Source organism: Anas acuta, chromosome 6, assembly GCF_963932015.1.
Source record: "Anas acuta chromosome 6, bAnaAcu1.1, whole genome shotgun sequence".
In the NCBI taxonomy this organism is placed as follows: domain Eukaryota; kingdom Metazoa; phylum Chordata; class Aves; order Anseriformes; family Anatidae; genus Anas; species Anas acuta.
The window spans coordinates 1,856,683-1,871,649 of record NC_088984.1 but is presented as its reverse complement, the minus strand read 5'-3'; the positions used below and the strand labels follow the sequence as shown (position 1 = coordinate 1,871,649).

General features: G+C 52.2%; 1 protein-coding gene across 4 annotated transcripts in view; it reads right to left on the bottom strand.

Moving 5' to 3' along the window:
* The window catches only part of CACNB4 (calcium voltage-gated channel auxiliary subunit beta 4), a 65,431-nt gene extending 51,648 nt beyond the window's left edge, over positions 1-13,783 (bottom strand). For 3 of the 4 annotated variants that reach the window (XR_011097984.1, XR_011097983.1, XM_068686934.1), the window contains exons 1-2: positions 13,575-13,783; positions 13,402-13,485 (exon numbers count right to left, since the gene is read on the bottom strand). Coding sequence is in view for 2 of the 4 variants with exons in the window: in XM_068686934.1 (XP_068543035.1) it covers positions 13,402-13,485; positions 13,575-13,583 (93 nt within the window). In the remaining 2 variants the exon portion in view is untranslated. The remainder of the gene's footprint in view (positions 1-13,401; positions 13,486-13,574) is intronic. The other variant, XM_068686931.1, reaches the window with a different exon arrangement.
* Positions 13,784-14,967: the final 1,184 nt, after the last annotated feature.

The window sequence follows — 14,967 nt, the reverse complement described above, 5'->3', positions numbered from 1 at the left end:
TGCTCGTTAGCCCCTTAGTGCAATTAGTGCCCCCAGCTCCCCACGAGGAGCCCTCTGGCCTCCCCCTAAGCCCCAAAAGCCATGATCACCTTTACAGGGCGAGGAAGTCGTTTGGCTTTGCTGGCAGTGCTGTGACACCTCGTGCTTTGCTTAACACTTCAATCTCTGGAGGAAGGACAACACAAAAAAAACATTAAAATCTGCTTTAATTCAACATTCCTGGCCAACACAGCTGGGGGAAACTGCCCACAAAAATCAGAGCTGCAGAGCCCCTTGAAACAAGCATCGCTACGTGCACTGCCATCGAGTGACACCAAAGCAGCCCTTCTGGTATGAGCGCAGCCAGCTTTCTCTTCCTATAGCGTGCACCAGTTAATAAGGGACAAAAACCTGGTTTTCTGCTGCTACGCGGCCTTCCACTGCTATTCTGAATGTGGGTTACCATGGCAATCGGCAGAACTCGGCACGGATTTGTTTCGTCAGACTTGCTGCACAATTTGGGGCACCCAGCTAAATCCTAGCCTACTATTTCCTCCAGACACACTGGGCAGGGGAGCTTCCATGAAGCTCATGGTTTCACGAACAAACCCTCACAAAATGTGACAAATTAAAGCAATTACAATTATTTAGAACCGAGTTTAATTCCACGAGCACGTAGGAGTGTTTACTGGGGTTTCAGGACTCCAAACAACTCCAGCTTTGGAGAATCTTCAACATTTCCTCCGTGCTCCCCATGCCTGGGGAGGAACCAGGGAATCACGGACCTGCACTCGCTGCCCGGGGCTTTGAGTGCAGCCAGTGCGGGACCCGCAGTGGTCCCACAACCCTGCCCCATACCTGGGAGATGCTGTAAATGCCCCAAAAATGAAGACAGCTGGAAAGCACGGAGTAACAGGGCTCACAAATGCCCAGGAAAAAGCTGGGTGCAGCCCCCAAAGCTTTGGGCGCAGCACAGCAAGGGATGGGGCCGCTGCCTGCTGGCAAGTTACCCCTCCAGGACTGTTTTGTGGTTTAATATCAGGGTTCTCACAATTTCCTATTGCCAGAACAGCAGAACCAGGCTAATTTGCATTAGCAAATCTGGGTTTCTTTGCCCTTTTTTTTTATTTTATTTGATAATTGAAAAGCCAAGAGTTTATACTTTAAAAAAAAAGATCTGGTTTAAGTTTACATAACTCCAGCTCTCAGCAATGCCACTGGTTTAGTGGTAAGTTACACGTGTATTTGCGGCCTGATAACATGGAATTTTCTTCTTCTGGAAGTGTGAGCTGTAATCCCAACCCCTGTGCTCGGGACAAGCCTTCCTTGTGCCACTGTGTGAGCCCAGCCTGCCACACCTCTCCCCTTGGCCTTGGTGCGGTGCTGAGGCTGGTCCTCTTCAGCTCCTTCCCAACAAAGTACTTTGAATCCTGCCCAGAACTTCTGAACCATCTACATCCACATTTTGTAGCTTGACAGGATGGGAAATATTTAATTTAGGAAGTTAGCAAATGCTTTGTAGTTTTTTATTTGTCTTGTGCATTGCACAGCTGTAAATTCAAAGCAAGAGCCAAGACTTGTGCCCTCGGCTACAGGAACCAGAAAGCAAATTCCAGGATTTTGAGACTGCTGAAGAGCAGCCTGAGCTAATTCCTGTCTCCTGAGCTAACCCAGGCATCTGATCACACATCCAGCACCACAAATTGCACCCCAAAACAAACCAGCAGGAGCAGCTCTCTGGAATTGAACTGTCTCGGGCTGGTGATGTTCGACTCTGAGCCAAGCCCTTTGCTGAGAACTTGAAAGCTGTAAAGATGGCCTTAAATTTCCCGAAAGGACACAGGCTCCAGGGCTCCGGCTGTGTGCTCGGTGAGGAGGGGATCGCAGCAAGCCGCAGTGCCAGCCCCATCGTGTGGCCTCGGCCAGAACTGCACGATTTCAGCTCACCCCGCAGCTTGGTCCTGCAGGTTCATCCTGCCTGGAAGGCTAAGGAAGAGATTTGGGAACAGATCCCCAAGGACTACACACACCCCAGCTGGGGATTTAGAGGTGAGCCTCACAGGGCTAATTAAGAGGCGGGTGCCGGGAGGCAGCACCCTCTGAGCCAGGCGTCTCGTCCCGGGGAAGGGATGCTCAGTGCCAAACCTGCCTGAGAAAATAGCACGGGTTGAACCTGCTGAGGAGAGCAAGGGGATCCAGCTCCAACACCACAAGCTTCGGAAAAACCAAACGGGATTAAGGCTGGAAGTTATTCGCAGCTGGGTCAGCACACGTTCAGCACCTCCAGGAATTACAGACACGCTGGAGCCTGAGACCCAAAAGCTAAAGCAGTGAGCTGAGAAGTCATGAAGGCACCAGCCAGCAGCACAAGGAAATATGTACAGAATGAGGCTATCAGGAAGCGGAAAGAGAGAAATTGGCCAGCCTGTGGCTGGTGGGCTTAAGAGCAATTCAAATGCATATTCAGAACAGAACGCCAAATATGTTGTAAAAGACTTCAGGTGTAGCTTCTGCAACTCGAGGAGTGATAGCGGTGACACGGAGGTGAAAGGAGTGCTAATGCAGAGCAGACACGGCTATGAACAAGAGCTGTTTTCTCGTATTTAGAGATTAATAATGTGACATTCACATCTAGCAGTTCCAGATGCCTTTTCCTCTATGAATAAGAATGAAACAAAAGTAACAACAACCACTAATTTTTGGGTTGTCATACACAATCTTCACCCAGGCGTACTACTAAAATTGGCTGAGGAGCTCTCCGAATTGTTACAAATTGACGGCTTATTTTTAAGTAAGCCATTGAAACGCTGAGGAACTTCCAAAGGACAAGGAGTGAGGCAGCAGTGTGTAAATACTGAACCCGTGCTGTGTCGCTGGCACCCCTTAGCACACTGCTGGGCAGCACAATACGTTGTCCATCCTCGTGGAGCCCTTCCAGGCCAAGCTGCAAGCTCCGGCACTACTAACAGCCTACAAATCAGCAACAGAAGGCTTCATGAGACCAGACTACACAAACCCGAGTTTTTCTAACCTCATTGCTTAGGAAATCTGAACCAGCAACTGCATCATTCCCCAGCCAGTTGGGTTTCATTTCCCCGTTGCACACCAAATTGCTTCAGGGGCCGTTCCCACAAGTGGTTTTTCCTTCATTTATCACGGTGTAGACGTGCAGGGGCAGCAAACTTCAGTTTTAGTGCCAATGGCAGGCAGGGGACACACACTCTTCGTTACTGGCTCAGGCAGTCCTGCCTGTTTTGCCATGGAAGAGCCTCACTGATTTCAGCAGGAGCAGGACAGAGCAAAAGAGATTTGGCCCCAGGTATTCAATCGTTGGTTGCTTAGGTGCAGCAAAGGAAAAGAATGTTTGTGCTTAAAAAAATAAAGCAGAAAAGGAAAAAAAAATCCTCAAGAAATTATACGTGAGACCTGCTCTGTCCCTCCATATGTAGGGTCACTCCTGATACACGGTAAAACACACCGTGTCTCTCTCCAGCACCCTGAAATCCCTTTTCCCCATCCATGCCAAACAAGAAGCTGCCCTCCTCGCCAGCTGAAGCCCCCACAGCCGCAGCCTCGTGCCGCCGCACTCCCCGGCGTGCCCACACTGCTGCGCCCACACCTTCACTGCCATGAAAATCACACTTCTCTCAACTCGCTCCTTCTCTAAGGTGCCACATCCCCATGGCAGGCTGATTTCAGCCCCAGAGCTGTTTCATCTCCTCGTCTTCCGTGAATCCTTCACCTCTCGGGTCCTCCTCTGTGCACTGTTGCTCCCTTCCAGAAGCACCCTGTGGCCGTGGTGCTCCCAGCCTGTCTCACAGCAGGACCAGCCTTCTTTGCTTTCTTCATCACCTTGGTTGCTGTGCTCAAAGAAAGGTTTCTCTCTGCCCTTCACCCAGGGTGAAGGCTACAGCCCTGAGGACTCCGATGGCTGTAGCTTGCAGGGAGATAACCCAAGAGGCAGCTGCATCCCCACGAGCACGCCTTTATTCACACGTCCCCTTACTACAGCTGCCAAGGGATCTCTCCAGAGAGCTCCGAAGCACGAGATGCGAGCTCTCACGTGGGAGTGCTCTGGGAGGAGTAGTAAATTTAGGAGCCTCTCTTCAGAGCAGGGTCTTCAAAGCACAGGTCTGTCGTAAGGAAAATAAAGAAACATCCAGAGCTGCGCGTTCAGCAGGAGTTTACAGCTGATCTAAAAATAAAGGTGGGGCAAAAGGGAGACATTTGAGTCAATGTATGTACTGTAGAAATTTAGGGCATGATTCATTAGCCAAAAAAATCCGAACACCCTCTGCAGCTATTTTCAAGGAGGTACATGCATAATTTATGTGGAACACGAGTGGGCTGCGATTTCCCCCACACTGCTTCTGCATAAATTACACCGGCTTGTAATTCATCACACTTCTGTTTTCCTGCATGTAAGCGGTAACCTCTCATTTCACCAGCACGGAAAGCAGAGGCATCTGCCAGGAGGACGGTGAGGCACCCGCAGGTGAAACCATTGCAGGTTTGACACGTGTGCGTGGTCCCAGGCAAGTGGGAAAGGGATGGCTCACGGCGTGGTGACCCTTCACTGCTGTTTCGTTGCTGATTCCCAGAGTTAAGGAAGTGCAGAAGTCTCTCTAAGCCACTCTCAGAGAGGACCCAAAGCACAAGATTACACAAGGTTTAAAACACCAGGAGATTTGTCACTGAGGGATGTCAGCTGCTCAATCACTTGTTAATGGTCTAAACCAGAAAAATCCCGAAGTGCATCAAATGAACAAATAAAACCCCTTGGCTTCTAGCAAGGATAAAACCTGCCTGAACCCAAAACGCAGAACAAACGCTCGGTTAGGAGCAAGCACACAATTCATGGAGCAGAGCACAAAACCTTGCAACAGCCTTGCAATGAGAGCAGCAAGAGGGCCTGGATGGAGGGCGCGGTGCTCCACGGGCAGCAGCCGGCCCCATTGTGCAGGGAACGCCTCCACGAGCAAAGACAGGAAAAGCAGAGAATGCAGAAATGTGGTGGTTGTGTAAGAAATTCTAATACGAAATAGGAAGCTTGCACAAAGATGCCCACCAGGGACAGCAGTACCCTTCTGTACCTCCACGTCTGACAAGAGGGGACCCGGCCTTAGGAATGAAGTGGCAGAGGGACGGGTAGGGATGGAGGAGGCACACAGCACAGCAGGGACACACCACGTCCATGCCACTCTTCACGCTCTTCTTGGGGAGACGATCAGCCTACAAAGTACTTCCGTCAGCACCTGTCATGAGAGGCAAGTTCATTAAAACATCCCCAGGAAGGCAGGCCTGGAAATGCAGTCAAACACACGGGTGTGCTCTGCCTGGCACTGCTGACATCATTTTACTTTTTTAAACGCACTTTCCTGCTCTGAAAATCGCGTTTGACAGCAAAAGCTGCCTGCCTCCTGCCTCCTGATTACTGCTAAGAACAAAGCACCCGCACCCAAGTGTCCTCTCCTGTACCACAACTTGAGGTCAGCTTGCCGTTAACACTGCCAATTCTTGCTCTGGCTGAAAAAAATGGAAGAAAAAAATAAAGAAAAGTGCGAAACCAGAAATGAACAACCAAGAGCTGCCTGTATCTTTCATCTCCTGCACCTCACAGGGGCAGTCCCCTGCCACACAGCCTCCTGTAAGCAGGCAGCACACCCTGAGGTCCCAACGAGGAGGAGTAAAGCTGGAGAAGACAGTAACCGTGCAACGTTTCCCATTCTGGAAAGTCTCCACTGATGTTTTTTGTTCATATGCTCCTTGTTCTGCAAACCAGCTAGGGACATGTTCTGCCCCTGCTTCTCAATCTCTCTTTTCTCCTCTCCTTTTTTCCTCTGCCCCATTTTTTTTATTTGTTTTTAAACCTTTCCTCATCCCTTCACACCACTCCACGACTTTGATGGTGGCACCCCATGGACTGGGCAGCCCTCATCAACCAGGGAGCGTCACGACAGGCTGAGCCCGCAGTCAGTTTTAAGAGAGAAATGCAGGATACGACACACACACACACAGAGAACAACATTTCTAGAAAGAAAACAACAACAAAATATCCCGGAACGTCCACAGTGAAATTTACAGCAGTTCATTACATCGGTGTTTGCTGGATTGGGCAGCCCCAGCCCCAGCAAGCCGCAGAGGATGCGAGATGAACGGCCGGCTGGCAGGTTAACGCGCCTCGGGCCATTAACCCCACCTGGCCATTAAACCTAAGAAATGGCTTTTGTGCTGAGGCCTTTTTTTCCTTAATAATTTCAAGAAGGATAAAAGAGGGGAAAAAAGAACGCCAGCTGATGAAACTTCTCCTAACGAGGAGGTGGCTGGCCATGGAGCTGAGGCGGACGGGAGGCGGTGGTGGTGCAAGAACAGCGGCTCCCTCCCAGCTCCATGCCCCACGGCCACGTACCGACAGCAGGGGCTCACCCCGATGTTCTGTAGGTGAATACACTTGATCGGCTACCAAAATCCCTTCCTAACTGTTCTCAGCTAACAGGCAAGCGTGACAAAGCCCAGAGATCCTGCTAACATCTTCGGGGGCTGAGGAAGCTCCGACCCAAGCCTAAGCACGCCAGATCTCATTTTGCTGGAGCTCTGCTGTGTGATTTTCCCCAAGAGCAGAAATGTGAAAATTACACATGGCAGGCTTCCCCGCATCGCCCCGAAACCAGCACAAAGGAGCCACGGAGCTGGTTTTCCAACTCCGCAGGTCACCCACAACCCGAGGACTTTAGGAAGCAGCTATTTCTGTCAGCGCCACGTTCTCCGCGAAGCACCAGGACGCCGTGTAACGAGCACGGGGTTGGAGTCCCATGCAATCATCTCGGCTTCCTCCACATTCAGCACAGACAATCGCAGCGCGATTGCATTTGACACGAGCTCCCGGTGTCCATAGAAACTGCCTGACAGCACCCGCAGCCCTCCCGAAAGCGGCTCTCCTTCCCCACGCGGCGCTGCGAGCCCCGGCCCTGGCTGCTGTGTGAGCTGCTGCCCCGTGGAGGACACGCCGGGGGAACAACCCCAGGGCACAGACCCCTGGCGAGGCTGTGGCCAGGACACCGAAGGCCAGGGGAAGGCTCAGGGCTCCTGGGGTGCTGGATCTCCGAGCCCCCGTGGAGGATTTTCACCTGCTTGGCCACCCAGCAGCACGCAGCGGGTGCTGCCCTCGTGTCCCGAGCGGTTCTGCACCTCCTGTGTCACTGAGACACCCCCGTGGGATAAGGGGAATGCATTTATAGGTCACGCCAGGAGGATACATGGAGACAAACACCCACCCCATGCCCAGAGACGGGCAGCTCCCAGCCACGGGGAATTTTGGATGGGGAAGAGCCAAACCCTAAGTTTTTTTATCCGTACCTACGCTGCCTCTGCTATTAATATCTGACTTCTCTCGTGTGACTTTAGGCTATTTTAAAAATGAAACCTTGTTCCCATGGAGACAGTAAGCCGGCCAGCACATCTGCTGGAGAAGAGGGGATACAATTTTTAAGTGAGATTTTAAAGGTTTGGGCTTCCAGGAAGCCGTGCCAGCGGCTCCACCAAGCACCCAGAAGGGACGCTGTTGGTGTAAGGAGCTGTCACCTACACCACCTCCCTCCCTCCCCTACACCATCTCCGATGCTCTCGTTCTTCAACCCACCCTCCCCACCACGTGCCATGCTTCTCATTAAAGAGCTGCTCGTTAGCTGAGCGTAACGAACCTGCCTCGACAGCTCCTAAGTGGCCCTGCACAAACCCAGACCCCACAGCTCGGGGATCTCCTCATTTATTTATCAGCACCACGCAGTCACGATGGTGACTTGCTTGCAAACAACGACAGAAATCCTTTTCCTTTTCCAGCGGAAGACTTAATGGGAGCATAATTTGAGATTCAATTAGCGCGTTAAGAAGCATTCAATTAAGCCTCCCGGTGACACAGAGACAGATGAGGAACCGAAACTCGCGGGCAGCCTGCTGGCTTCCTCATGGTGATGGCAGGACTACGGAGGGAAGCCACATTTCCATTTCTCCGCTTCCCAAGAAGAAAAGCCATGGAAGTTTCCCTCTGCTGCCACTTCAGACTGGTGAAGCTCGCCCCGCAGCCACCCCTAACCCAAAAACCCAACCAAGGCAGGATTTTGGGGGGCAGGGATCAAGGCAGCCCCGTGACAAAGGTGGGACAGCCAAACCTCCCGCTGTGCCCGACACAGAGACCAAGAAAGGAGGATGCTCCAAGGGACGCTCCAAGTCTGCAGGAGAGGTTAAACCAAAGTCAGCAGGGTTTGAGTTAAAAGTTGCACCAGCTAAGCACAGGGATTTGAGAACAAAGGCGAGTTAAAACAATGCCACCCTGCCACGAAGACGAGCCTCGCGTTCTGTGGAGATGGGGATGAATCTTTTATTCACCTGTCAAACGCTTTAACAGCTTCTAAATGCTGTATAGAAAAAAAATAATGATCCAGCCCTGTGTCGAAGGCATAATCAGATTCCATGACAGTAAGTTATATTTTAGAAATTAATGACTCATCGTAGAATTGAGCTCATCCTGGTAAATCACGGAGATTCTGATCTGCTCCTTGCAGATCTGGGTTTTATCAATCTAAGCAGCGTTGGGGTGTGAGAAATGCCTGGTTCATTGCACATGGACCGGACACTCAGCGTCACCCACCTCCTGCAATCAGGAATCGGTGTTACAGAAGACCAAGGTCTCAAGGTCATCCACTGATGGCTCACTACATCCTCAGGAAAATAGCTTTAAAACAAGAATTGAAAGGAAAAAAAGTTTATGAGAAGATCACTGCGTCTGCCTAGGTACATCGCGGATCGGCAAGGACCAAAATTAATTCCTCTTAGCCAGGAGCAGGGATGAGATTGCTCTCAGTTTGGCAGCAGATCCCAGCACAGGCACCCTCCCACCCAGGATCACCACTTTACAGCACAGTCAGCAAATACCATCAACTGAAAAGCTCCAAATTGTACTTCTGGCCATGCAACACTCCTGAAAAGTGCTGGTGCACAGCACTCAGCTGGCATTTTCCTGGGCAGACGACCCGACTCATGTGCTTCCCAGCTGAGAAGACACCTGAGATGGTAACTGGGTGCTTGGTTACATGCAGTGTGTGCTAAGGGAAAGGCCCTCAGATGTTATCAACAACACAAAGGGCTCAGATGCCCTCAGGGCTTCCCAAATCTGATATACAAAAACTACTTTGTCTTGTCTGAACAAAGAGACACTGAACGTGGATGCCAGCATCCAGCTAGAGCACACCGCCTGGTCCCGCAGGGAGAACACCACAATCGCGTGTCCAGAGGCAGAGGAAAAAATAACGTGGAAACAAAGCAACAAAACCCTTTTGAGAAATATTCACTCTTTTTTCAACCATTAAAAATGTTGCCGTGGCTTAGGAGATGGTCAAATAGCAGAAGGCTTTCCTGTTTCCTTTTCCTCTCAGCATTACAGATGAAGAAGCAGCAAGCACAAGCACTACCAGGGATGCAACGCGGGGTTTAACTATCTTAAAAGAAAACCAACTTTAACTTCTACTATATTTAAAAAATAATCAGCAAAAAAAAACTTTCATAAATAAAATTATGTCTAAATATGGCTTTACGTAGCTAGATGTGCTTGGAGTGGAGAAGTACACTCCACCTGAAGACTCTGGTAAGAGGTGAAGAGAATTTCCACTGACTGCTCTCTAGTCCAGTTACACAGATGGAGCCGTTTGCTGTGCTTCTCCTCCCCAAATTGTATCAGCACACACACACAGGCTGCAGTGACTCCTGGCACACGCAGCTGGCAAGGAGGACCACCCCGCCAGGACCCACCAGGACCACCTGCAGCAAGGGAGCAGCCCCTGGGGCACTTCATTTGACGAGATTTTGGGCGACTTCTGTTGTTGTTCGCAGGTCACCCAACTTCTCTCAATGGAATTACTTGGAAGAAAGCACAGGCAACGAGAACGCTGCTACCAGAAGTCAAAGGAGAAAAAATACTCGCAGCACAAGTCGCCTCGTGTCAACACAGGAGGTGGAAACAAAATCCTCGGGGAACAACAAACATGCCAACACTGAATTATTATTACAGCCTTGGCAAAATTATCAGTGCGTGTTTTCAGCTGGCCTACTTCTTCTCCTATGCCACCAGGCTGATAATTGACTTCTGTCCCTTAAGGGACTTGTTAAATAGACTTGAGCAGCACCTGCCACGTAAGAAGAACAATTTTGTACCCCCGGCCTTCGCTCAAGCTCGGCGTTAACAGCTTCAGCACCAGGCCTGCTCGCAGCCTCGGCAGCACCCAGGCAGCAGCACCCAAAACCTGCAGCATTTTGGGGCTGCCGGAGCTGCTCGGCTGCCCTGGTGCGGGCTGGACGGGGCTGAGCTGTGAGCAGCCCTCCTGCAGCAGCCAGAGGAGCCCGAAACACACCAAGAGCAGCACTGTGAGCTCTGTCCTGCTTTACCACCACCAAACTGTGCCGCAGACAGCGGTTTCAGGAGAGGAACGCTTCCACTTACCGAACTGGAGAACAGCTCCAGCCTCTTCACAAATCAGCGCTGTAATTGATGGTTGTTACTGGCATTAAGCTAAACATTCATCCCCACGGACCCTAAAGCAATTTAGCCTGGAACTGGCCCCAGGTGAGCAGGAGGAGCACGGCTGCTGCCCACGGCCTTCCAGCAGGAACCTGCACAAGTTTCAGCCCCAGCGAGCACCTCGTGCTGCTGGTGGAGCAAAGCACAGAGGAGCAGGTCGCCCACCTTCTAACACAGGACCTAAACCAGCCCCACGCCGAAGGAAAGGCAACGTGTTACCGCTTTGCACAACCCGCTGCCCTCCCAAAGCAGCCTGAAGGTCGCACGAGGCTACGAGTGACCTTATCCTCGGAGAAATTACCCTCTGATTGCCAGCCCTGCCTACCTGTCCCCACTCATACATCGCTCAGTGCCTGTCCTGCAGCGCAGCACTTCTCCAGCGAGAGGCAATTAGGGGCACTGTCAGCTTTCCACACGCACGGTACATTTGTAGCTCTGCTGTTGCTGACACACAGGAGCAGCCTGCCCGCACTTATCCCCGCCCGATCTTGACAAAAACACAAACTCAGAAGCTTCTCCAAACATTATTCTGGCACTAAGCTGGACTGACCGATGAATTGAAACCAAAAGTTACATGTGACGTAATGAAAAGTCGAGTAAAGAGCTCAAGGCTGGGGGACCTGTGCATCCCCTCACACAAAAAGGAGGAAAAGAATAAAATATCCACTGGTATTGTGAAAACTACTCCACACCTCACAACACATAGGAGATCCAAAACAGATTTAACCTCCTCCGAGACACTTCTTGCAAATATTACTAACAGAATTTATCTTTCTTTTAATTACACTTACACCTCCAACATTACTTGAAGGCCACTCCTGCTATCAGGACTTGCTTTCCACTTCTCAAAGAAAAAAAGCGACCCCTGAAGTGCTCGTTCCAGCACTCAGGGAGCAGCAGGAACACCGCAGCGTGTACAGGAGTGGTGAGGAGCCAAATTTCCACATGGTGAGGAACATCACACTGAACACACAGGAAGAACTAACGCGACCCTTTCCTAAGCACTTCTTTGATGCAGCTCCTCTACTCACGCTCCCTCAGCAAGGGGAAGGTGGGAGGCAACCCAAGAGTTATTTCTGTTGCTCAGCTCACACAATCCAAGTGAAACCTTCCCACTGATCTCATGCAGGGAGCTAACGCGCTTGCCTGCTCAGAAGGTCTCCAGGTACAGAATGACCGTGGATCTCCTGCCGTCCGAAAGCACTGCGGTCTGAAACGTCATCTTGGAGAGTGACTAAAATAAACTCATCTACCTGGCTTTTCGGAAAGGACCGACGTTCAGGAACGCAGCTGCCCTCATTCTCCCTCAGACGTGTGTTCTCACCGCCTGCAACACGTGCTTACAAACGGTGCCTGTGGCTACAGCAGCATGGAGAGCACAGCAAATATCGTGTGCACAGCATCCACGGGAGGATCTGAAGGTCTGAACCCAAACCTTGGAAGCCACAGGACTGTCATAGTAGAGGACAGGCAAATAATCCTGGCACACTGCAACTTCCATCCCAATTCATCCAATTGTAGGGCTGCAAGAATTGCAAAATATTATTTATTACACTGCCACATCAAAACGAGGAGCCTTAGATGTTTGGCAGTGCCCCTCAGAAGCACTATGACCCGTGTAGCACGCACTACCACCCCACCAAGGGGGATTTCAAAAGTAAATACAAGTTTCCACATCTTCCCCAAAAAGCACCAAACACTGAATCCCACAGCGCCTCCAGAGCACAACGAGTCCTAAGCCATGAAAACCAAAAAAAAAGACCAAAAAAAAGCGCAAAGCAGAAGAAACATTCAGCATGTTTGGAGCACAGCTGAGACATTTGATGCCACCTCATTCACCTGTCACATCCAGCAGCTTTCCCCAGGCACTGCCGTGAGCGCTGCCAGCTGCAGGCTGTCGGTGCCAGGCAGCACAGGCTGGCTCCCTCGGACATCCCGTGCTCAGGAACCACCCCAATTCCTCTCGGGGTGTCTCAGTCCCAAGCCCTGCGTGAGCACCACACCCGTGTAGCACTTGAGGAGGCATTTCCGACAGCCTGAAAATTCTCCGGGACATCCCCAGCCACGTGTGTCACCTGCTGAGCTACCACGGCATGCTCACCCACCTGGCGGTGCCCTTCCATTTCCTTGGCACTGTTGGATTTTTACTTCGTTTGGCCGCGATCCCTGCAGCTCCTCCTGCCCTGCTGGAAGCGAGGAAGGGCTGCGCTCCTTGGAGCAGTCCCACACCTCACACATCTCCACAGATGCTTCCCCGCTCAACATGGGACCTTCCCCGCTTGCCAAGGGCCCTCACCCGCTCTCCTTCGGCTCCTTTACATTTCTACGAGCAGCACTGAGAAATTTGGGGGGTTGTGAAGCCACACGCCAAGGAGCCTTTCACCTCTTCCACTTCCCGAGCAGATTAATGATTTTACTCTGACCAACGCCACTCGGGACAGAAAGCGAAGCTTCGCCGGCTACGGCTGCTAGCCGCTGTTTTATCCAGGGAACTAGTTATTAGCAGGAGGCTTCGTCTAAATTGCTATAACGCCGGGGGAAGCAGGGCTGGGTATAATTAGCAGCGAGCAGCCTGGAGCCCCTCAACTCCTCACGGCAAGGAAGGCCAAAAAATGGGCTCCTGCTCCCTCAGGAATGGGGGTTTCTTGTCAGCACCGCCACACACAGCACCCCAAAACCACCCTGCGACCACCTCAGGGGGTGGCAATAACGATAACCCCACACAGGAGGAGCACACAGCGAGCGCTCACACAACTTCACCAACTCCAAGCGAGCCCCGGGGGGGCGAGGGGGAGCCCCCCAGAGCCCCTTGAAGCCCCCTGAAGCCCCCCGGAGCCCCCTCAGCCGCTCACCTGCCTCAGGATGAAGCTGGTGGACGTGGTGCTGCCGTCGGAGCGCTTCAGGCGGCTGCGGCGGGTGGCCGTGCCCCTCGTCACCTGCGCCGGGGAAGGCGAAGACATCAGGGTCGTGCCCGCCTCAGCCCTGCCCGACCCGACCCAACCCAAGCCGGCCCTGCAGCACCCACCGCGGCCATGGCAGCGAGCGAGCGATCGGCGGCGGCTCCCGCGGCCCCGCGCCTCAGCAGCGCCCGGCAGCGAGGGCGGCAGCGAGGGGACGGGCGGGAGGCGGTGCTGAGGGGCGGGACGGGGATGGGGACGGGAGCGGGGCCCCGCCGCCATCTCGGAGCCGCCGCGCCCCTTCCACGCCTCACAGGGGCGACCCCAACCCCGTTTGGGGGTCCCCGGGTGCCGCCTCAGCAAGCAGGGGACGCGGCTGTGTGGTGGTCTGTGTGGAGTTATAGGGCGGGAGAGGCGTTGCTGTGGGGCTCTCCTCAGCCTGGGGCTGTGTGGGGCTGAGCACCGCACCCGGCTCTTCCCCCACCTCTCCTGGGGTTGGCTGTGGGGGCACTGTATCCATACTAAGCTGGGTAACTCAGAGCTGACAGATTTATTGCACACCAAAATCATTCATGATGAACCAAGCGAGCACAAACTGCCAGAAATCACCAGCTTTTGGTAAAGCAGTGCAGAAACCAGAGCTGCCTCACAGGCTGGCTCCGCTGTGCCCCATCCCTACCCCATCCCTGGCAGAGAGCAGACAGGACCGCAGGCACTCACTCGGGACAAGTCCCAGCCCCGAGTCCAGCACAGCCTCCCAAAGCCCAAACTGACCCCAAAATGCTGCCCCTGGGTGCCCCAGCCCAGCCCCAGCGGCACTGCCACCCAGCACTGCCGAGCATCGATCGGTGTGAGTTCGCATGGGCTGCCATTCATGAGGGATGCTGTCATTTCCAGGGCACGGAGGGATAAAAATAAATGGAGATGAAGCAACTCGCCTCAAGTCAAGCAGGAAATCTGGAGAAGAAGTGGAAGCAGGACCTGGATTTCCTGCTTCCCACTCCTGTGCTTTAGCTACAAGTACATTACACCTCCCACTGAAATGAATGAGAAATGTGTGCATCTTTGAACCGATCCCGCTTCTACTCCAGAAAGCTTTGAACACAGACCAGCTCCCTTGGAAAATAACTTTTTTTTTCAACCAACTGGGAAAGGGATCAAGAAAGCAAGCTGCCAAAAGCATCAAAGCACCACCACTTCTCCAACGGATGCGGTAGCAACTTTATTTATATTCAGAATTACATTAGAGCTACCTTTTTCAGCCAGCTGCCGTGACCTTTAAAATCTGTGAAAACGATTAGTGAACCCAGCTACCAGGTGTGTGAAATGAAGGCAGCATTACGGCAAGCATCTGCATAACAAGCTCAAATCATGCTCCAAAGGCTCCATAAAGAACAAGCACATCTCTGCTGAAGGCCCAAGGTACGACAGGGTGAGCACATTTCTTTCTCTCACACTGTAGGCTTTTATTTTTTTAAAACCCTGGATGAAATTAGGCAGCCTGGTTTCTTTATCAAAGAC